This window comes from Cryptomeria japonica, chromosome 9, assembly GCF_030272615.1.
Source record: "Cryptomeria japonica chromosome 9, Sugi_1.0, whole genome shotgun sequence".
Lineage (NCBI taxonomy): Eukaryota > Viridiplantae > Streptophyta > Pinopsida > Cupressales > Cupressaceae > Cryptomeria > Cryptomeria japonica.
In genome coordinates, this window is record NC_081413.1 from 386649324 (window position 1) to 386666564 (window position 17241).

At 38.4% G+C, this 17241-nt stretch overlaps 1 protein-coding gene across 2 annotated transcripts in view; it reads left to right on the forward strand.

Moving 5' to 3' along the window:
* Positions 1 to 17241, forward strand: part of LOC131072764 (uncharacterized) — a 178043-nt gene that overhangs the window by 152273 nt on the left and 8529 nt on the right. Inside the window, exon 7 of one of the 2 annotated variants that reach the window (XM_058009033.2) lies at positions 1625 to 2189. The exons of the other annotated variant lie outside the window; for it this stretch is intronic. Within the exon in view, the coding sequence (XP_057865016.1) occupies positions 1625 to 1687 (63 nt within the window). The 3' untranslated portion in view covers positions 1688 to 2189. Of the gene's footprint in view, positions 1 to 1624; positions 2190 to 17241 lie in introns of those variants that run through there. 2 annotated transcript variants of the gene reach the window in all.

A 17241-nucleotide genomic window follows, 5' to 3' on the forward strand; every position in this document is an offset into this window, starting at 1 on the left:
ATTGCTTTACAATATTTGTTCATCATTGTTGTTCGTAGGAAGAAATTAAGGAGTGTCATAAAATGTTTGCATGGTGTTTGAAGTGCTTAGTATGATCTGAAAATGTTATTGGATTTTTGTTTATGAGTTGGTGCTCAATCTGTTTGGAGTTGGTGCTTCAAGAAGGGTAGGTGTTCTCTGAGAGTTGGTGCTCACTAATGTAAACTGGGTTGATGCCCATTTGTTAATGAAAGCTATTGTATGTTGTGGTTTTTTATTCATAAGGGTTTTCCACCACAAATCTAGTGTTTGCATCATGTTGGTTGCTCCTTTATGTTTTATATGCTTTTATGCTTTTAAAGTTTAAAGTTATGAAATACTAATTCACCCCCCCTCTTAGTATTTCCGATGTGCTTATCATGATGGATGACAAGATGTCTTTGCAAGATCATTTAATGAAGATCAAAGACATTCGTGATCAACTAGAGGCCATTGGTCACAAGTTTGAAGAAGAGGATATGGTGGTTATTGCGCTAAAAAGCTTACCACGATCCTATGAGCACTTCATCAAATCTCTCAACATTACATCCACCAATGTTGACTTGAAGTTTGATGAATTGTGCAACAAGCTCTTGCAGCAGGATAGGTGGAAGAAGCAGTTTGGTAGGAGCAGTGAAACAACTTGTGTGGAAAAGGTTTTTATTGCCAAGGAAAAAGACAAAGGCAAGTCCACTAAGCAGAAAGGAGAAGGCAAACTTGATGATTCTTCAAAGTCTGAAATTTGTCACATGTGTCTATTGTGGTAAACTTGGTCATATGAAGGAGTTTTGCAAAGAGTTGTGGCTGATCAAAATCCCAACCGAGGGTCTCAATAGCACGCTCATGTCACAGAGCATTCAAAAGAGAAGGGGTCTACCTTCTATGCATTCATGGCCAAAAGACCAACAAATCATGACAAGTCTTCAGCATGGTAGTTACTAACTTAGTAGAATGACCATCAAGACAGGGTATTAAAGTAATATTGTAATACTTAACTTATGATGGTCAATCATTCTTTCTCTCATTCAAATAGTTCTCATTTGGCAGAGCAAAGTATTTGGAGAGCAAAATATTTCAAATTTTATAAGGCATTTTTCAGAGTTTTAAGAGTATTTCAAAAGTTTCTAAGGCATTGAAAGCAAAGCAAATTAAGGTTTCTCAGACTCAAATAAAGATTTTCTCATCTCATTTTCAAGGTGACGGGTATTTCAATTTATTTTCAGCATTTTTGATGAGCAACCAAGGCATGTTTATGGATTTTTCAATCTGCTTTTCAAATTTTGGAGGAAATATTCAAGGGACTTAGTCTGATTTTCAAATTATTTTCCAGAATTTGAGTCTGATTCCAACATTAATTCACAGATTTTGGGACTGAGTTTTTCATTTTCAGATTTCTTGAGGACTAATTTCAGTCCCAAACTTTCAAATCAGACCAAATTTTTCAAAATTTTACTAAGTCTTTCTTCAATTTCAAGGTGCTTTTTCGCACTTGCAGCTTGTTGATTAATTGAGGTGAAGAGGACCAAAATCAGAACTCATAAATACCATCAAAACTTATTTACACTCAAAGTTAGAATTCTAACTTAATCTCTTTTTGGTTTTGCAGAGTGTAGATGACATCGGAGGCAGGATCGTCAAGAAAAACACAAATGAAGTTCCAAGTGAATAAAGACTTCCAAACCTCAAAGATTCAAATGCAAGTGAGAAGAAGAAATCAAAATCTCGAAAGGAATCCAAGATCAAAGATAGGAAGAAGCAAGCGCAAGGGATAGAGTCGTCAGCAAGGAAAAATATTCTAAGGCAAGTACGTGGAAGAAGAACAAAGTGACCAAGGAGGACATCCAACATGCTGAGGTGGCGCCTCGTCATCTTCCAACCAATCAGATTTTTCCAAGTCAACATGTCCAAGTTCAATGAACCTGACTTATCCACGGAAGTTTCTAGAAGGCACACTCCACAATGCAACAACTTTCTATTTTATTATTGGTTTATATTTAGCAGAAGGACAAGTGTCCCCAAATGTAATTTTCTCATTGGTCAAGGGGTAGTTAGTTGTAACAAACCCTAATGAGGGTTTTATTTTGTAATCTTCGTTGATTGGAAATCAATCCTACTCGTTAAATTGTAATTGAAGAGCCTATAAATTGAGCTCGCACCTCATTTTTAAAACATGGGAGCATGTTGCAAAACATGTTGAGATAAGCAAATTGTTGTTTACAAGTGCCAAAGTAAGTAATGCATTGTTCTAATTGATGGTGATTACTTCTCTTATTTTGGATTTGCATGGTTCTTATCCCTCATAAAAGTTTAGGTTTTATTTCATGTATGTTAGACGAATGCAAGATCTGATATGTATTGACTTATAGTGAATCTTCCACTCATACTTTCGATAAACAGATGATTTTTGTTCATTGTGTTAAGTTAGTTTGAGCCTACTTTGTGGATGCTTAACTTCTATATGGATAAATATTGTTCGATTTTGATGGTAGTTATTCATGACGTGAAAATCATAAGCACATCCCTTGAAGATTGCACCCACTTTGTGTAGTTGTCCTGAGCACGACGAAGTTGTTGGTTCAACCGAGTCAATACCGTCTCTTGAATTCTTAGGAATAGATTAAAACTCCTAAACCTTTATCTCCTTTTCAGTTTTCTTGAAGTCTATGATCCAAGATCCAAATGATAGAGCTTCATTGTGAATTGAACAAGCCAAGCGTAAGTCCCTTGTGTACTACCAGTATATCACAACGCCCATTGAGCTTATCCACACGTCAAGACCTAGCAAAAGAAACCTTGGAATCGCCATATGATCTTCTCGCAATCTTAGCATATGCAGTGATTTTTGTTCAAGAGAGGATAGAGTGTTTTTGGACATTTTATTATGTTTTCGGTGGGTAATAAAACACACACCAACAAGTAGGATCACGATCACTAACAATGGAGTGGGGTATCTTATGAATTTTGAAGACCGAATCTAAGAAGTATTGAGTGACCACAACAACAGTGTAAGGATGAGGCAAGACATAGAAATGGGCATATTTGGTCAAGAAATCAACAATAACCAAAATGACGTGTTTACCTCCTAACATTAGAACACCTACAATGAAATTCACATAAATATCAATCCAAACCTTATCTAGAATAGGAAATAGTTGCAAAACTCGTGGGGCTTTAATAGTTTCCCCTTTATTCCATTGACACACACCACATTTGGCCACAAATGCCTCCATCCTACTTAAGGCCATCCTAAAAGAAATTCCATTTCACTCCCACTAATCTTCAAAATCTTGAGTGATCTACAATAAGGGAGGAGTGAAATTCCAAGAGTAATTGATACTTGAGCTGATAGTTGGGAATTAAATAAATTTGTTGAAGACTAGTCCAATACATTGGATCTTTGGCACAAATTGAGGGTCCTATTCCAATTAACAAATGTTATTTTGAATTTTTGGGTTTGTTGCCCGTCCTATTGAATCTCATCCATCCAATAGGGTACAAGGATGTCAAGAGAAAATAGCATGCCTTACTCTTCATATTGACATTAGAGGGCATCCAATATAACATTTTTTGTGGCCTTTTTGTAGACTATCTTATAATTATATCCTTGCAATTTAGTCACCCATTTTTGTTGTATGGGAAAAGACACCCTTTGTTGCAATAAATATTTTAAGCTATGATGATTTGTTTTGATATGAAACTTTTGGCCCAAGATAAGAATGCTATTGTTGTACAACATGTAGGATAGCAACATTCCTTTTTCACATGTAGATTTAGCTAGATTGCATCCTTTGAGTTGCTTGCTAGTGAAGGCAAGTGGCCTATGTTTTTTCACTAACACTGCATATATGCCAATGTTGGAGGCATCACATTCAACAATAAAGGGTTGTGAAACTTTGGCAAGACCAAAACTAGAGTGGAATATTTGGCAGTGCTTAGAGCAGTAAATGCCAAGTCGAAAGCTTCTTTCATGACACAAGGGTGGATAACACACAAGCATGGATTACAAGGAAGGCTCTACAAGGTGTCCCTGGTCTATGATTTACCTAATATACTTATTTCATTTTTAAGTAGTGTCATACGAATGTTTTAGAGCATTAACTATAGAGGATTAGAACCATATCTGTAATTTACTATCGTATCTTCAAGGTACAAGATGAGTACCTTATTGAGGCATCAATGGATTCAGATGGGAAAGGTTACCTAGGGTGAGGTTGTGAAATTTTTTCTACGAGGTCTTCCTATATACTTGAGAGTATGTGTAATCTTATGACGGTATACAAAGGTTGTCTTAGGCTTGGGTATTGGAGCCAGAATTCCCTTCCTTCACTAGACTCTTTATGGGGAATCTAGCTGAGCAAAAATGACAAATATTTGGTTTTAGTAAATAAGCGTTGAAATAGGAAAATTTAGATATGCTAGTGGAATGTGTGAGTAAATCACTTTGTTTGTAGTTTGTACCCATTTTGGTACCCCTATGAAACTTTATTGATAGTCAAATTGACACTCTTAGTTTAGGTTATTCTTGTCATATTAATGTCAACCAAGTTCTTCTCTAGTCAAATTGCAAAGATGTCTAGTTGTAGTTCAATGTTTTAACTAACAACTTTTGCAAATTGTTTGAGGTTGCACTACGCCGAGTGAAGGATGAATTATTGACTAATAGAGTCTTTGGCAATGAGAAGAAAGAGAAGGAAATGTCAAAGGCTTGGGCCTCAAATTACGAAGGTTCAAAAGGTGGAGAAGTGTGATGAACCCTTGCTGGTTCAATCCTTTAACCTGCTGTAATTTATTGTTCTTTTTGTTTGTGTTTTAAATATTAGAGATGGTCTTTCAGAAATAGACAGAATTTGCAGAAGGGTTTCTTAAATTCTCAACACATATTGAAAAAAATACATGAAATTAATCAATTGAAGCAATAAACTTGAGAATTTAGAAGCATACCCATAGGTCCTTAGCCAATTTATTGAATTAAAAGAATTCAATCAACAACTTACAAAGTTCTGATTTTTATTTCTGAAACAATTCAGATCTGCTCTTATTTAATACCAAGGCACCCAAACAGTGGAAGATGGAGCCAATAAATGAGAAAGTTGTGTGTTTGGGAAAAGAAACTTCCAAACCACAGAAAAATCAACAGCAAAACAGTAAATAGGAAACCTACAACAAATATGCCTTGTAAGAATCCAAATCTGCCCCAATTTAATTCATTTTGACTTCTGAATGAAGCCAACCAAGCTGCAACAATTCGATTGATCTTTCACAATCTCAAAGCTACTGAATTCTGAAGAATGCACGCTCTCCAAAACAGTTCCAAACCCTAGCCGCCATAGCCAAGTGCTCAAATTAAATGTCAAATGCTCAATATCAATGAATGAGGTTTAATTTCATCTTGGCTGCCTAAATACCCAAAAAGTACGATTTTTGGCAATTAGGTTTTTAAAAATCATAACTTGCTTTTAGGGTTCCCAACTTAACCCTAAAAGCAACGCCCAACTTAGGAGATATGAAATTTTCACTTAAATAAATTTAAGTGATGCACTTTGTGGTTTTATTTTAATATTTCATTAAAACATTAATTGCTTGTGGGAATCACTTAAAAATTCATATCTCCCTCATTATTGGTCAAAAACTGAATCTGTCAGAAGCTGGGGCCGCAGTTCGCCATGCCAATGAAAATAGGATCATGTCTATTTTTAGCAGTTTTTCCCTAAAAATTAGGAAATCCTCATATAATGTCAGAAACTGATGAAACGAAGACCATAATTGAACTCAACACTGAACTAGAACAAATAGACAGACCACTCCTTGAGACACTACATCAATGACCCCCTTATCCATATCCTATTAGCCTACAAGGGTCCAAAAATAGGCTAACTCCTCAAACACTGTGCCTGACTAGGATGGGGACATTACAGTCTGCCCTCCCAAAATTTGTTTGTCCTCAAGCAAAATCAATGCTGGATGCTATAAAATGCTATTACACTCCCAAGTAGCATCCTCTATCGGCAAATCCTTCCATTTAATCAAAAATTCCCTGATGACACTTCTCTACAAATGACGCTCTCTGAATTCCAGAATGGCCTCGAGTACTAGCACTAACTTCCCCTCATCATCTAGGGGTGGTAAAACTGCAGAAGGAACTATCTGTTATCCCAATGCCTTCCTAAGGCGTGACACATGGAACACATTATGAACCTTACTATCAGTCGGTAAATCTAACTCATAAGCCACCTGGCCAACTCGCCTGGTAATCCTGAAAGGACCATAATAACGTGGCTTGAGTTTCTCTGAGCCCTTCTTCCTAAGAGAGGCTGTCTATAGGACTGTAGCATCAGATACACCATATCCCCAATCTCAAAAGATCGCTCAACCCTCCTCTGATCAGCTTATTGCTTTTGCTGATTCTGAGCCTTCTGAATATTATCACGAAGTGCTCTCATAATATCTTGGTTCTCCTGTAACAGATTCCCAGCACTCGGTACTCTGCAATCGCTCATCAATAAATCCAAAAAACTAGGAGCATCATATCCATACAAATCTCTGAAAGGTGTCATCTAAATAGTCTTGTGGTGAGTGGAATTATAACAATACTCGCACAAATGTAACCACTTCACCCAATCCTTTTGCTGCCCTAAAATGTAGTTCCACAGGTATCCTTCCACCCATTTGTTGACAATCTCTCTCTGTCCATCAGTCTGGGGGTGGTAACTGGTACTTGTTGACGTGTATTTTGTACACAATCATACACAGAATAAAATACCTAAAGGTACCTTATCCTCTCTTGAGTAAAGTCTCTGATTGCTGAAGATATCGCAAAAAAGGATCAATCAGGGTGACTCCAATGTTCTTTTATGTAGGGTCTCTACGTGTGGATAAGCTCTTTGTGGTATGATGTGATTTGCTGGAATCACAAGGGGACTTACACTTGATGATTGAACTTCTGATTTGCTTTGAATATTGCTGGAACACAGGATTTTCACTAGCTTAGATTTGAAAAAAGGAAAAAAGACGAGGGCGAGGAGAGGATCTAATCCTAACACTAAGAATGTAAGAGCAATGAATGATCTTTGATGAAATTCTAACTAAATCTTGTTTTGACATCATAGGAACATCTCCACAAGGTTAGTGCGATCTTCGAAGGAAAGCTTTATGATGTTCAAATCATCACTGCAGGCATAGACACCATCAGGTTGATGCATATCGATGAAGAAGCGACAATTGAAGTTAAGCTTAAGCTGAATGATTCCAGTTGACTACGCAAGGCAAGTCTGCAATCAACAAACTGCTAGTAGTATGGATATACGAATTTCACCATCAATCAAGCACATTTCTTCCACTCATCTAATCATAAAATCAAACATGAGAAGTATAAAGACCATGCAAATTGTCGAATCGACCCATAAATTTCACCATTTCTTCAATGAAGTTACAAGTCTTTTACAACAACATCTTGGCAACAATCTTTGCCTTCTCTCTCTACTCTACTCTAATTGCTTCCAACTATTCCTAACTATTTTTAACTATTCTCACTATCTATTCTAATTCCTCCTTTTTTACAAAATGAAATGCCAGGGCTTATATAGTGCCCACAATACAATTCGATGGCTTAGATCAATTCGAGATCAATGGCCAAGATTCAACAATGAAAACCCTAATTAGGGTTTGTTACAACCATTACATAACATTTAATGCTTGACCAATGATAAAATTGTATTGCTTGGACACATGTCCTCTCTGAAAAATTCCACCAATGAATAACCGGGGTAGGTACATCGGAGTTTGTGCCACCTTCCATGAGTTAGGTACATTGAATCTGGACATGCTGAGGTGGACCACACTGACTGGAGGAGTGATGACTGGGATGCCACCTCATCTGACACTTGTAACTTGGTAGATATTCAACTTGATGTTGTTGAGAAGCTAGCTTTAATTAATTCATCTGGAACTATTTGCTTCTTCAACGAACCCTTGTTCTAACTTCTTGTGTCCTTGATGTGCAGGATGATTGATGTACCTCGCCTTGGACTACTGGATTGGAAGAGGTCGCCCTTGTCGATGCTAGGCTGGATCGAAGAAGGTCGTCCTTGTCCTTGCTTGATCGTCCTTGATCTGGCTTGATTTTCCAACTCCGGGATCTCCATTTGATGCCTACACAACATTTCAAAATTAGTAATAGATTTTGCAATATAGAAATATAGACTAGATTAAAGATAGAATTTAGGAAACTTCATGATAAGTCTTTGAGTTATCATTTCCTAAATACGATTGAGCTACTGGAAACTCAAAATTTCAAAATTCAAAATTCGAGACTGAGACTAGGACGATTAAAATTCAAAATTTGAACAAGGGAATTTCGCCATACCTCACTTTGAGAGCTAACTCTAACAAAAGGATGCAAAATTAGGAAATTCGCCTAGGCAAAATGAAGATTGAAGTCCTCAACGTGGGCTTCCTCTAGCAAATGCGTCTCCTTTATTAACTTCACCACCTTGAGGGCAAATTCGCTCCACCATAAACAAAGTTCGCACTCCTCTTGATGAGATCTCGCACTTCCTTATTCGCCTCTCCAAATCGCATGTGAACAATGATTGAATGATGGTTAAAACATGCTCACATACCTTCATTATATAGGCGCTCACCTCTTTGCAATCCCTATAGGCCGACTTGGAAATAAGGCAAATAATAACAAAATTTAAATAGAAAGAGGAGGCCGACTTTTGTAAAAACATTAAAATAAAACCCAAGCGCTCTCTTTTTATTTAACTAATTAATTAATTTTAATGCCTTTGTATTTAATAATTTCGTTGTTTAAAAAGGCTAAATTAATCATTAAATGCCTCATGCGCCATTTTTAAATGCTAATTCAATTAAATATTTCAAGTTTTATCGATTTTTAGCATTTAATGCATTTCGAAAATATTGGCGCCTAATCATGGGAGGATTTTGGAATATTAACAATATCGCTCTGGTCCCTGGGAGAGGGACAGGAGCGAACTTTGTGTTTAAGCTCAAAATTGTTGACTTTCGACGTTAACCCCTTGTTCATCATCTTCCTAAAGATATTTTCGATTTTGCATGTCCTTGCCTTGACGTGGTCTAGGAAGGAAATGATTGTTTCAATAAATATCGCCCTAGTCCTCCAGTGAAGGACAGGAGCGAACTTTTGTTCCTTGTGCTAATCCTTGATCATATCAACTTTCAATTGCTTTCAAAATGTAAAATAGTGTCTCTTACTCCTTCTTGAACGTTTGAAACGGAAGTGACACCTCAAAATTGGACACACTTGCATATTTCGCTCTAGTCCCTTGGAGAGGGACAGGAGCGCCTTAGTCATTTCTCATCAGTTTTCGTGGTCTCTATAACCTTGCTTTCCTTCGAAGCACCTCCAACATCTTCGCCACCTTGTGCCTTGGCTTGGATCCGACCAATCTTGGAAGGGACGACTTGATAATCTATATTTCGCCCTGGTCCCTGGTAGAGGGACAGGAGCGATTTTACCTCTATAGGCTAAGTCATTCATTGCCAACTTTTAAAACTATCTTCAATGGATTCATTATGCTCCCCTTCACTCATCTCCAACATGAAACATGTTCTAACTTTGTGGGAAATTTGCTTCATGAGGAAATCGCTCTGGTCCCTTGGAGAGGGACAGGAGCGCCTTGGACAAAATATGTTTCACTTTGCGTCTTGCAACCTTTAAAATTATCTTCAATGGAACGAGTACGCCTTCTTTTATTTGCCTCAAACTTAAAACTTTCTTCCTCTTCGCCAAAAACTTGTCCTCTAAGAAAATCGCTCTGGTCCCTTGGAGAGGGACAGGAGCGCCTTGGGCAATTTCATCAAGTTCTCGAGTTATTTACAACTTCGTTCTTTTTTGAGGCATTCCAAACATCTTTACCATCCTGCCCCTTGGCCTGGACTTAACCAAATTCGGAAGGGAATGCTAGATAATGTACATTTCGCCCTGGTCCTTGACTGAAGGACAGGAGCGATTTTGTATTTATTAGCTCAATTGTGTTTCGCCAACTTTCAAAATTCATCTTTGACGGATTGGTTGGGTCGCCCTTCATTCATCTCTAGCTTGAAATTCACTTTTCCTTGGTCCAAAATTTGTCCTTTGAGAAAATCGCTCTGGTCCCTTGGAGAGGGACAGGAGCTATCTTTAAAATTCGCCCTAGTCCTTGACAGAGGGACAGGAGCGAACTTGACTTTTTGGGTAAATTTTCTCTTTCGGGATCCATTCAAGTTATATTCAATAGGCAAAACGCACCTTCCTTGATCTCTTCCACATTGCGAAATCATTTAATCCTGCAAGAATAAGGCAAACTTGGTGTTCAAGCTCCGGTCCTTCAGTGAGGGACAGGAGCGATTTTGTCATTTTAGCATATTTCCTTGCTTGCAAATTACTTCAAACTATATTCAATGGACAAAAGATGCCCTCCTTGATCTCTTCCAATCCAAAAATCGTCTTGGTCCTGCAAAGACAGTGCAATTTTGAAAAACAAGCTCCGGTCCTTTAGTGAGGGACAGGAGCGATTTTTGTCCTTAAGGCCAAATGTTCAACTTTCATTGCAAACGACTAAGTCTGGATGCTCCATTAGGTTGATTACATCTCTTATTGCGTCCTTGATGCCTTAATTTTGATCAACTAAGACCAAAAATGGTCTAAGTAGGCCATTTCGCCCTGGTCCCTGGCAGAGGGACAGGAGCGATTTAACCTTAATCCTTGAAACTTGCCATTTTTAGTCTCAAAAAATCTTCAAAACCTTCAATTCATGCTCGATTGCATCTCCTGGCGACCCTGCACAAGACAAATGAAACAAGTCAATGACCAAGATGCATAAAATACTAATTTCGCCCTGGTCCTTGACTGAAGGACAGGAGCGATTTTGCCTCTATAGGCCAAAATATCAAGAATTTAGGCTTTCAGTCACTTCACAAGGCATAATTAGGTCATCACCAAGGCCAGGGGTCACTTATCAAACTTTCCAAAATTTGGTCAAAATTCACCCGGACAAGATTGCACAATTCCATCATTAACACTTAGGTAAAATTTGAACTGGCTTTCAAAATTCCTACTGGACCTAGTCAGACACCCCTAACACCCTGACAGACTCATCCTATTTCAAAATTGCAATTCACGTGAGGATGCTCAATAGTCTTCAAAATTTGACTGGACTTCGGCTTGAAAATATCAACAGGAAACCCTAAGGCTTAGCCCTAGTCCAGACGACTCACTCACTTACTCAAAACCCTAAAAGCAGAGAGAAGAACAGGCAAAACCAAGCAAAAAAAAAAGGGGGTCCCCATTTCAATGGGCCGATGTGTGAAATGGTCACAACAGTACTCAAAGTGAGCTTTGTTCTGCAAAGTCTGAATAACTCTTGCCAAAAGTGACCCATGAACCTATTGTCCCTATCACTGACAATACTCTGAGGTAAACCATGCAATCTGAATACCTCACGAAAGAAAAGATCAGCCACCTGTCCAGCTAAATAAATGGTCGTGATCGGGAAGAAATGTGCATACTTAGTCAACCGATCAACTACCACATAAATGTTGTCTCTCCCTTGAGCTTTCAGCAAGCACGTAATAAAGTCCATAGACACGCATTCCTACTTCTTGTCAAGAATAGGAAGTGGCTGAAGTAACCTTGCAGGAAAGTTGTGCTCCTGCTTGTTTTGCTGGCAGACATAACACTCTCTGACATACTGAAGAACATCAGACTTGATACCCTTCCAAGAGAATCTCTCTTGTACCTGCCTATAGGTCTTAAAGTAACCAGGATGTCCAACCATAGGTGAATCATGGAAAGTCCTCAATACTATGCACTTCACCTCAGAACCTGGGACTAGAAATATCCTCTCTTTGTAAATGATGAGGTCATTCACAAGAGAGTACCTGGTGTCCTATACTGTCACATCAATAATACTAGAGGCCCATGGATTCTTCGCATACTCTGCTATAATCAAGTGTTTCCAATCTTCGGAAACAGCTGCCATGGAGCTCAAATGGGGACGGCGAGATAAAGCATCAGCAACAATGTTCTGAGTCCCTTTGACATAGGAGATGTCAAAATCATAAGACTGTAACTTGCTGACCCACTTCTGTTGACGCTCATTTAGATCCCGTTGTCCAAGGAAATGTTTCAAGCTATTATGATCAGTTTTGACACAAAACTTGCTGCCAACTAAATATTGCCTGAACTTGGCCACTGCATGCATGATGGCCAACATTTCCCTATCATAAATACTATATCTCCTCTCCGGACCCCGAAGCTTCCTGCTCTCATAAGCTATAGGATGACGATCCTGCATAATTACTGCACCAATACCCTCTCCATATGCATCACAATGAAGCTCAAAAGGTTTGGTGAAATCAGATAAAACAAGAACTGGACATGTAGTCATCAATTGCTTGAACTTCTCAAAACACTCCTGTGTGAGACGTGTCCAAACAATTGCACCCTTCTTGGTCAAATCAATAAGTGGTGTGGCATGCCGTGAAAAAACACTAACAAACCAACGGTAGAAGGCACATAAACCAACAAATCCACTGAGTTGAGTCAAGGTCTCAGGTGTAGGCCAATCAACAATGGCACGAACCTTATCAGGATCGATGCGAACTCCCTCTCTGCTGATTATGTGACCCAAATGCAAAAGTTCTGCCATCCCCAATCCACACTTGGACTCTTTGGTGTAAAAGGACTCCCTGTCAAGTATGCCTAAAACAGTATCCAAGTGAACCAGGTGCTCCTCCCAAGTTCTACTGTAAACCAAAATGTCATCAAAGAAAACCAAATCAAATCTCCTCAACTGAGACTGGAAGACCATGTTCATAGTGCACTAAGGTGGCCGGTGCGTTGGTCAACCCAAAAGGCATAACCAAAAAACTCAATAGTGTTCACAATGACATTTGAATGCAGTCTTCTCAATATCCTGCTCCCTAACACTGATATGATGATAACCTGTCCTCAAGTCAATCTTGGAGAAATAACAAGCCTCGTAAAGCTCATCTAACAACTCATCGATGCGAGGAATGGGATACATGTTCTTTATAGTCCTTTTATTCAGCATATAGTAATCAATGCACATTCTGAGTGTGCCATCTTTCTTCTTCACCAAAACAATTGATGAAGCAAAAGGAGACTTACTCAGCCTTATGTGTCCCATTGCTAGAAGTTCTTTGATGGTTTTCTCAATTTCATCTTTCAACTGCTTGGGGTGCCGGTAAGGTGTAATCATGATGGGCTTGGTGCCCTCTTCAAGCTCAATGATGTGCTTTATGCCTCTATCAAGAGGCCTACTAGGAGGTATGTCACTAAACACTTTTGTATGCTTAACTCTAAGCTCCTGAATATCCGAATGGTAAGGTGTTTTATGCTACTCCTCATAAGTAGGCATTAGCTTACACTCTGCTGCACAATCCACCATGTCATGTTTGATAAGTCTCTCCATTCTTTTAAGAGTGATTAATTTTAAGTTGTTGGCCTTGATAGCTTTAAGAACATGATTAGTCCCATCAACCTTGAATTTCATCTCCATATCTCTAAGGTTGAGTGTAAATTCACCTATTGCATGAAGCCACATCATGCCAAGGACCACATCCATGTTTCCCATGTTAACCACATAAAAATCAGCTTTGAATTCATAATTATTGAGTTTCATGGGTAAGTCTGAAATCATTCTATCACAAGTCAGCACATTACCATCAGCAATTTTCACCCTTATGCCTTCAAACTCTTGAGTTTGAATCCCACGCTTATCCACCAACCGTGCATCTATGAAATTATTGCACCTGTATCAAGTAGAGAAATGACTCTTTGACCAGCCAAGAGTCCATGCAACCTAAAAGAACCTTCTCCTTGCATGCTAGACATATGAACTTTCCTTAGATCGAATTCTCCTTCATTTTCAACTCCTTTTTCTGAATTTTCAGTCTCAAAATCATCTTGATCAGCTTGCTGGTCTGTGTTATTAGTCATGTTTTCTCCCTCATAAAACCACTCCATATTCCTATTTTGACCCTTAGGCTTGAGGGGACAATCATGGTTTTGATCATAAGGGCCCTTACAATGAAAACACAGCTTCCTTCTATGCAAATCATTAAGTGTTTCCCTATCCAAAGGTGCTGCAAACTTCCTCCCTTGGTCCACATTTTCTGATTTCTTTTGATTAGACTTGCTGTCATTAAATGATGAGGACGGTTTTGAGTTGTTTGGAGTGAACTTACTACGAGGAGCGGTAAGTTCCATGCTACGTGCCTTCCTCATGGCTTCTTGCAAGGTAGGGGGATCAAAAGCCTTAATCCAACCTTTCATAGGCTCATAAAGACCTTCAACAAAAAGAATAACCAGCCTTCTCTCTGAGATGTTAGTTACTATAACTAAAAGCTTCTGAAATTCACTAATATAAGATTCCAAGCTGCCCATTTGTTTCAGCTGAGCTAAAGCCTTGAAATACAACTCTGGATCTCTTTTATCAAAACGCTCAACCAATTTGTCAGTGAATTCTTGGTATGTAGTAATAAGGTCATGATGCAAAGTCACCATCCCATGGTGCCACCAATCATGGGCTACCCCATCTAAAAGCAAAGCTGCAAACTTAATAGCATCTTCTTCTGACATAGGACGTAGGTTCAAGAAAGTATCCAACTTGCTAATCCAAGCTCTGGCTATAACTCTATCGCTGCCATCAAAAGTAGAAAGTGTGAGCTTGTTGATTGCATATTTGAGATCATTAGTTTTGTTCCAAGGTTTCTGATTATTCCAATTCCTGTCATGATCTCTCTTCTGACTAATATACCTGTCAAAGCTAAGGTGATCCTGAACTCTCTGTGGTAATCTATCCCACTCATCATGCATTGCCATGATATTGTCACCAAAACCCCTATATCTCCAGCTTCGGAATCAACCTCATCTTTAGGTTCAGCTCTGACAAACGTGGGGTGTGTGGGTCTGTCATATGTACGTGTGTTAGTCACCCGAGCTCTGGAATGACCAGCAATACTGCCATTCTCTTCTTGATTCTGATCATTACCCTTCGGTATTGAAAGTTGTTGTATGGCAGTGGTCAGCTGTCGCAACACTGTTGCTACCTGTTGTTGTCCAGATGCTATATCTCTCATGACCTCCCTTGCCTCGTTGTCATCATTCTGTGTAGTGTTTCTGGTGGCTTCTTCATTCCTATCACCCATATTTTCAATTTGGTTCTGATTAAAATGAAATTGGTTTCTCTGAGAACCGAATCTTCTGCGGGTATAAAACCTGTGATGCCCAAACTGTTGGTGATGCATATAAAATCCCCTAACCCTCCAAGATGGCAGGATCAGAGCTTTGATACCACTGTGATGAACCCTTGCTGGTTCAATCCTTTAACCTGCTATAATTTATTATTCTTTTTGTTTGTGTTTTAAATATTAGAGATGGTCTTTCAGAAATAGACAGAAGTTGCAAAAGAGTTTCTTAAATTCTCAACACATTGAAAAAAATACATGAAATTAATCAACCGAAGCAATAAACTGGAGAATTTAGAAGCATTCCCGTAGGTCCTTAGCCAATTTATTGAATTAAAAGAATTCAATCAGCAACTTACAAAGTTCTAATTTAGATCTGCTCTTATTTAATACTAAGGCACCCAAACAGTGGAAGATGGCGCCAATAAATGAGCAAGTTGTGTGTTTGGGAAAAGAAACCTCCAAACCACAGAAAAATTAACAGCAAAACAGTAAATTGGAAAGCTACAACAAATCTGCCTTGTAAGAAGCCAAATCTGCCCCAATTTAATCCAATTTGACTTCTGAATGAAGCCAACCAAGCTGCAACAATTCGATTGATCTTTCACAATCTCAAAGCTACTGAATTCTGAAGAATGCATGCTCTCCAAAACAGGTCCAAACCCTAGCTGCCATTGCCAAGTGCTCAGAAGAAATGTCAAATGCTCAATATCAATGAATGAGGTTTAATTTCATCTTGGCTGCCAAAATACCCAAAAAGTACGATTTTTGGCAATTAGGTTTTTAAAAATCATAACTTGCTTTTAGGGTTCCCAACTTAACCCTAAAAGCAATGCCCAGCTTAGGAGATATTAAATTTTCACTTAAATAAATTTAAGTGATGCACTTTGTGGTTTTTATTTTAATATTTCATTAAAACATTAATTGCCTGTGGGAATCACTTAAAAATTCATATCTCCCTCATTATTTCTCAGAAATTGAGTCTGTCAAAAGTTGGGGTCACAGTTCGCCATGCCAATGAAAATAGGACCATGTCTATTTTTAGCTTTTTTTCCCTAAAAATTAGGAAATCCTCATATAATGTCAGAAACTGATGAAACGAAGACCAGAACTGAACTCAACACTGAACTAGAACAAATAGACAGACCACTCCTCAAGATATAGCATCAATGACCCCCTTATCCATACCTTGTTAGCCTACAAGGGTTCAAAAATAGGCTAACTCCTCAAACCACTGTCCCTGACTAGGATGGGGACATTACAAGAAGGCAAGTGAAAGGTCAACCAATAGAAACAAGTTGAGTGAATATTATGAGACACACTCAACCTTTGCCTTGGCAAAGCCAATCCAAATTTCCAACAAAGGTGGCAAAGGTGTTGCAAAAGTGAACCAAGGAGGAAATGCATCAAACATAAGAGAGTGTTGCATTTTATTGATGGTAGTGCTCCTATAAAACTTTGATCAAGGTGGCAATTGCAATATAAAAATGTACCATTCATTTTAAGGTGAATTACCACTTAAGTAGCACACAAGTTTAAAGTTCTAACAAAGATGGCAAACTAAGTCTAAACCCATGCCAAGGATGGCAAAAATGAGAAAATTTAGACTAAGAACTTGAGTCAAATATCATTCATGTCATACTTTTTCAATGGGATAGCTAGTAGAAAAATGTGACAATAGTCCATTGGAAAAGTGTGACAAGAGTGGCAAATGAACAAAGAAAATGTGACTAGTAGAGACAACTTAAACAACATAAAAGAAAATTGCACTTCTTGCTTGGCAATGCTAGCACAAAAGCATGAATCAATTTGGCAAACATATTGAAAAACAGCACCATTACTTAAGGGAGCTTAAATTGAAGTTTAAGTGCCACACTTTTCAAGTGGCAAGCCCACAAAGAAAACATGACGAGTGGTAGATGAATGAAGTGCAAGAAAGGTGGAAAAGACGATTTAAAATATGACTCAAGTAAAAGCTAGTTAAAAGAT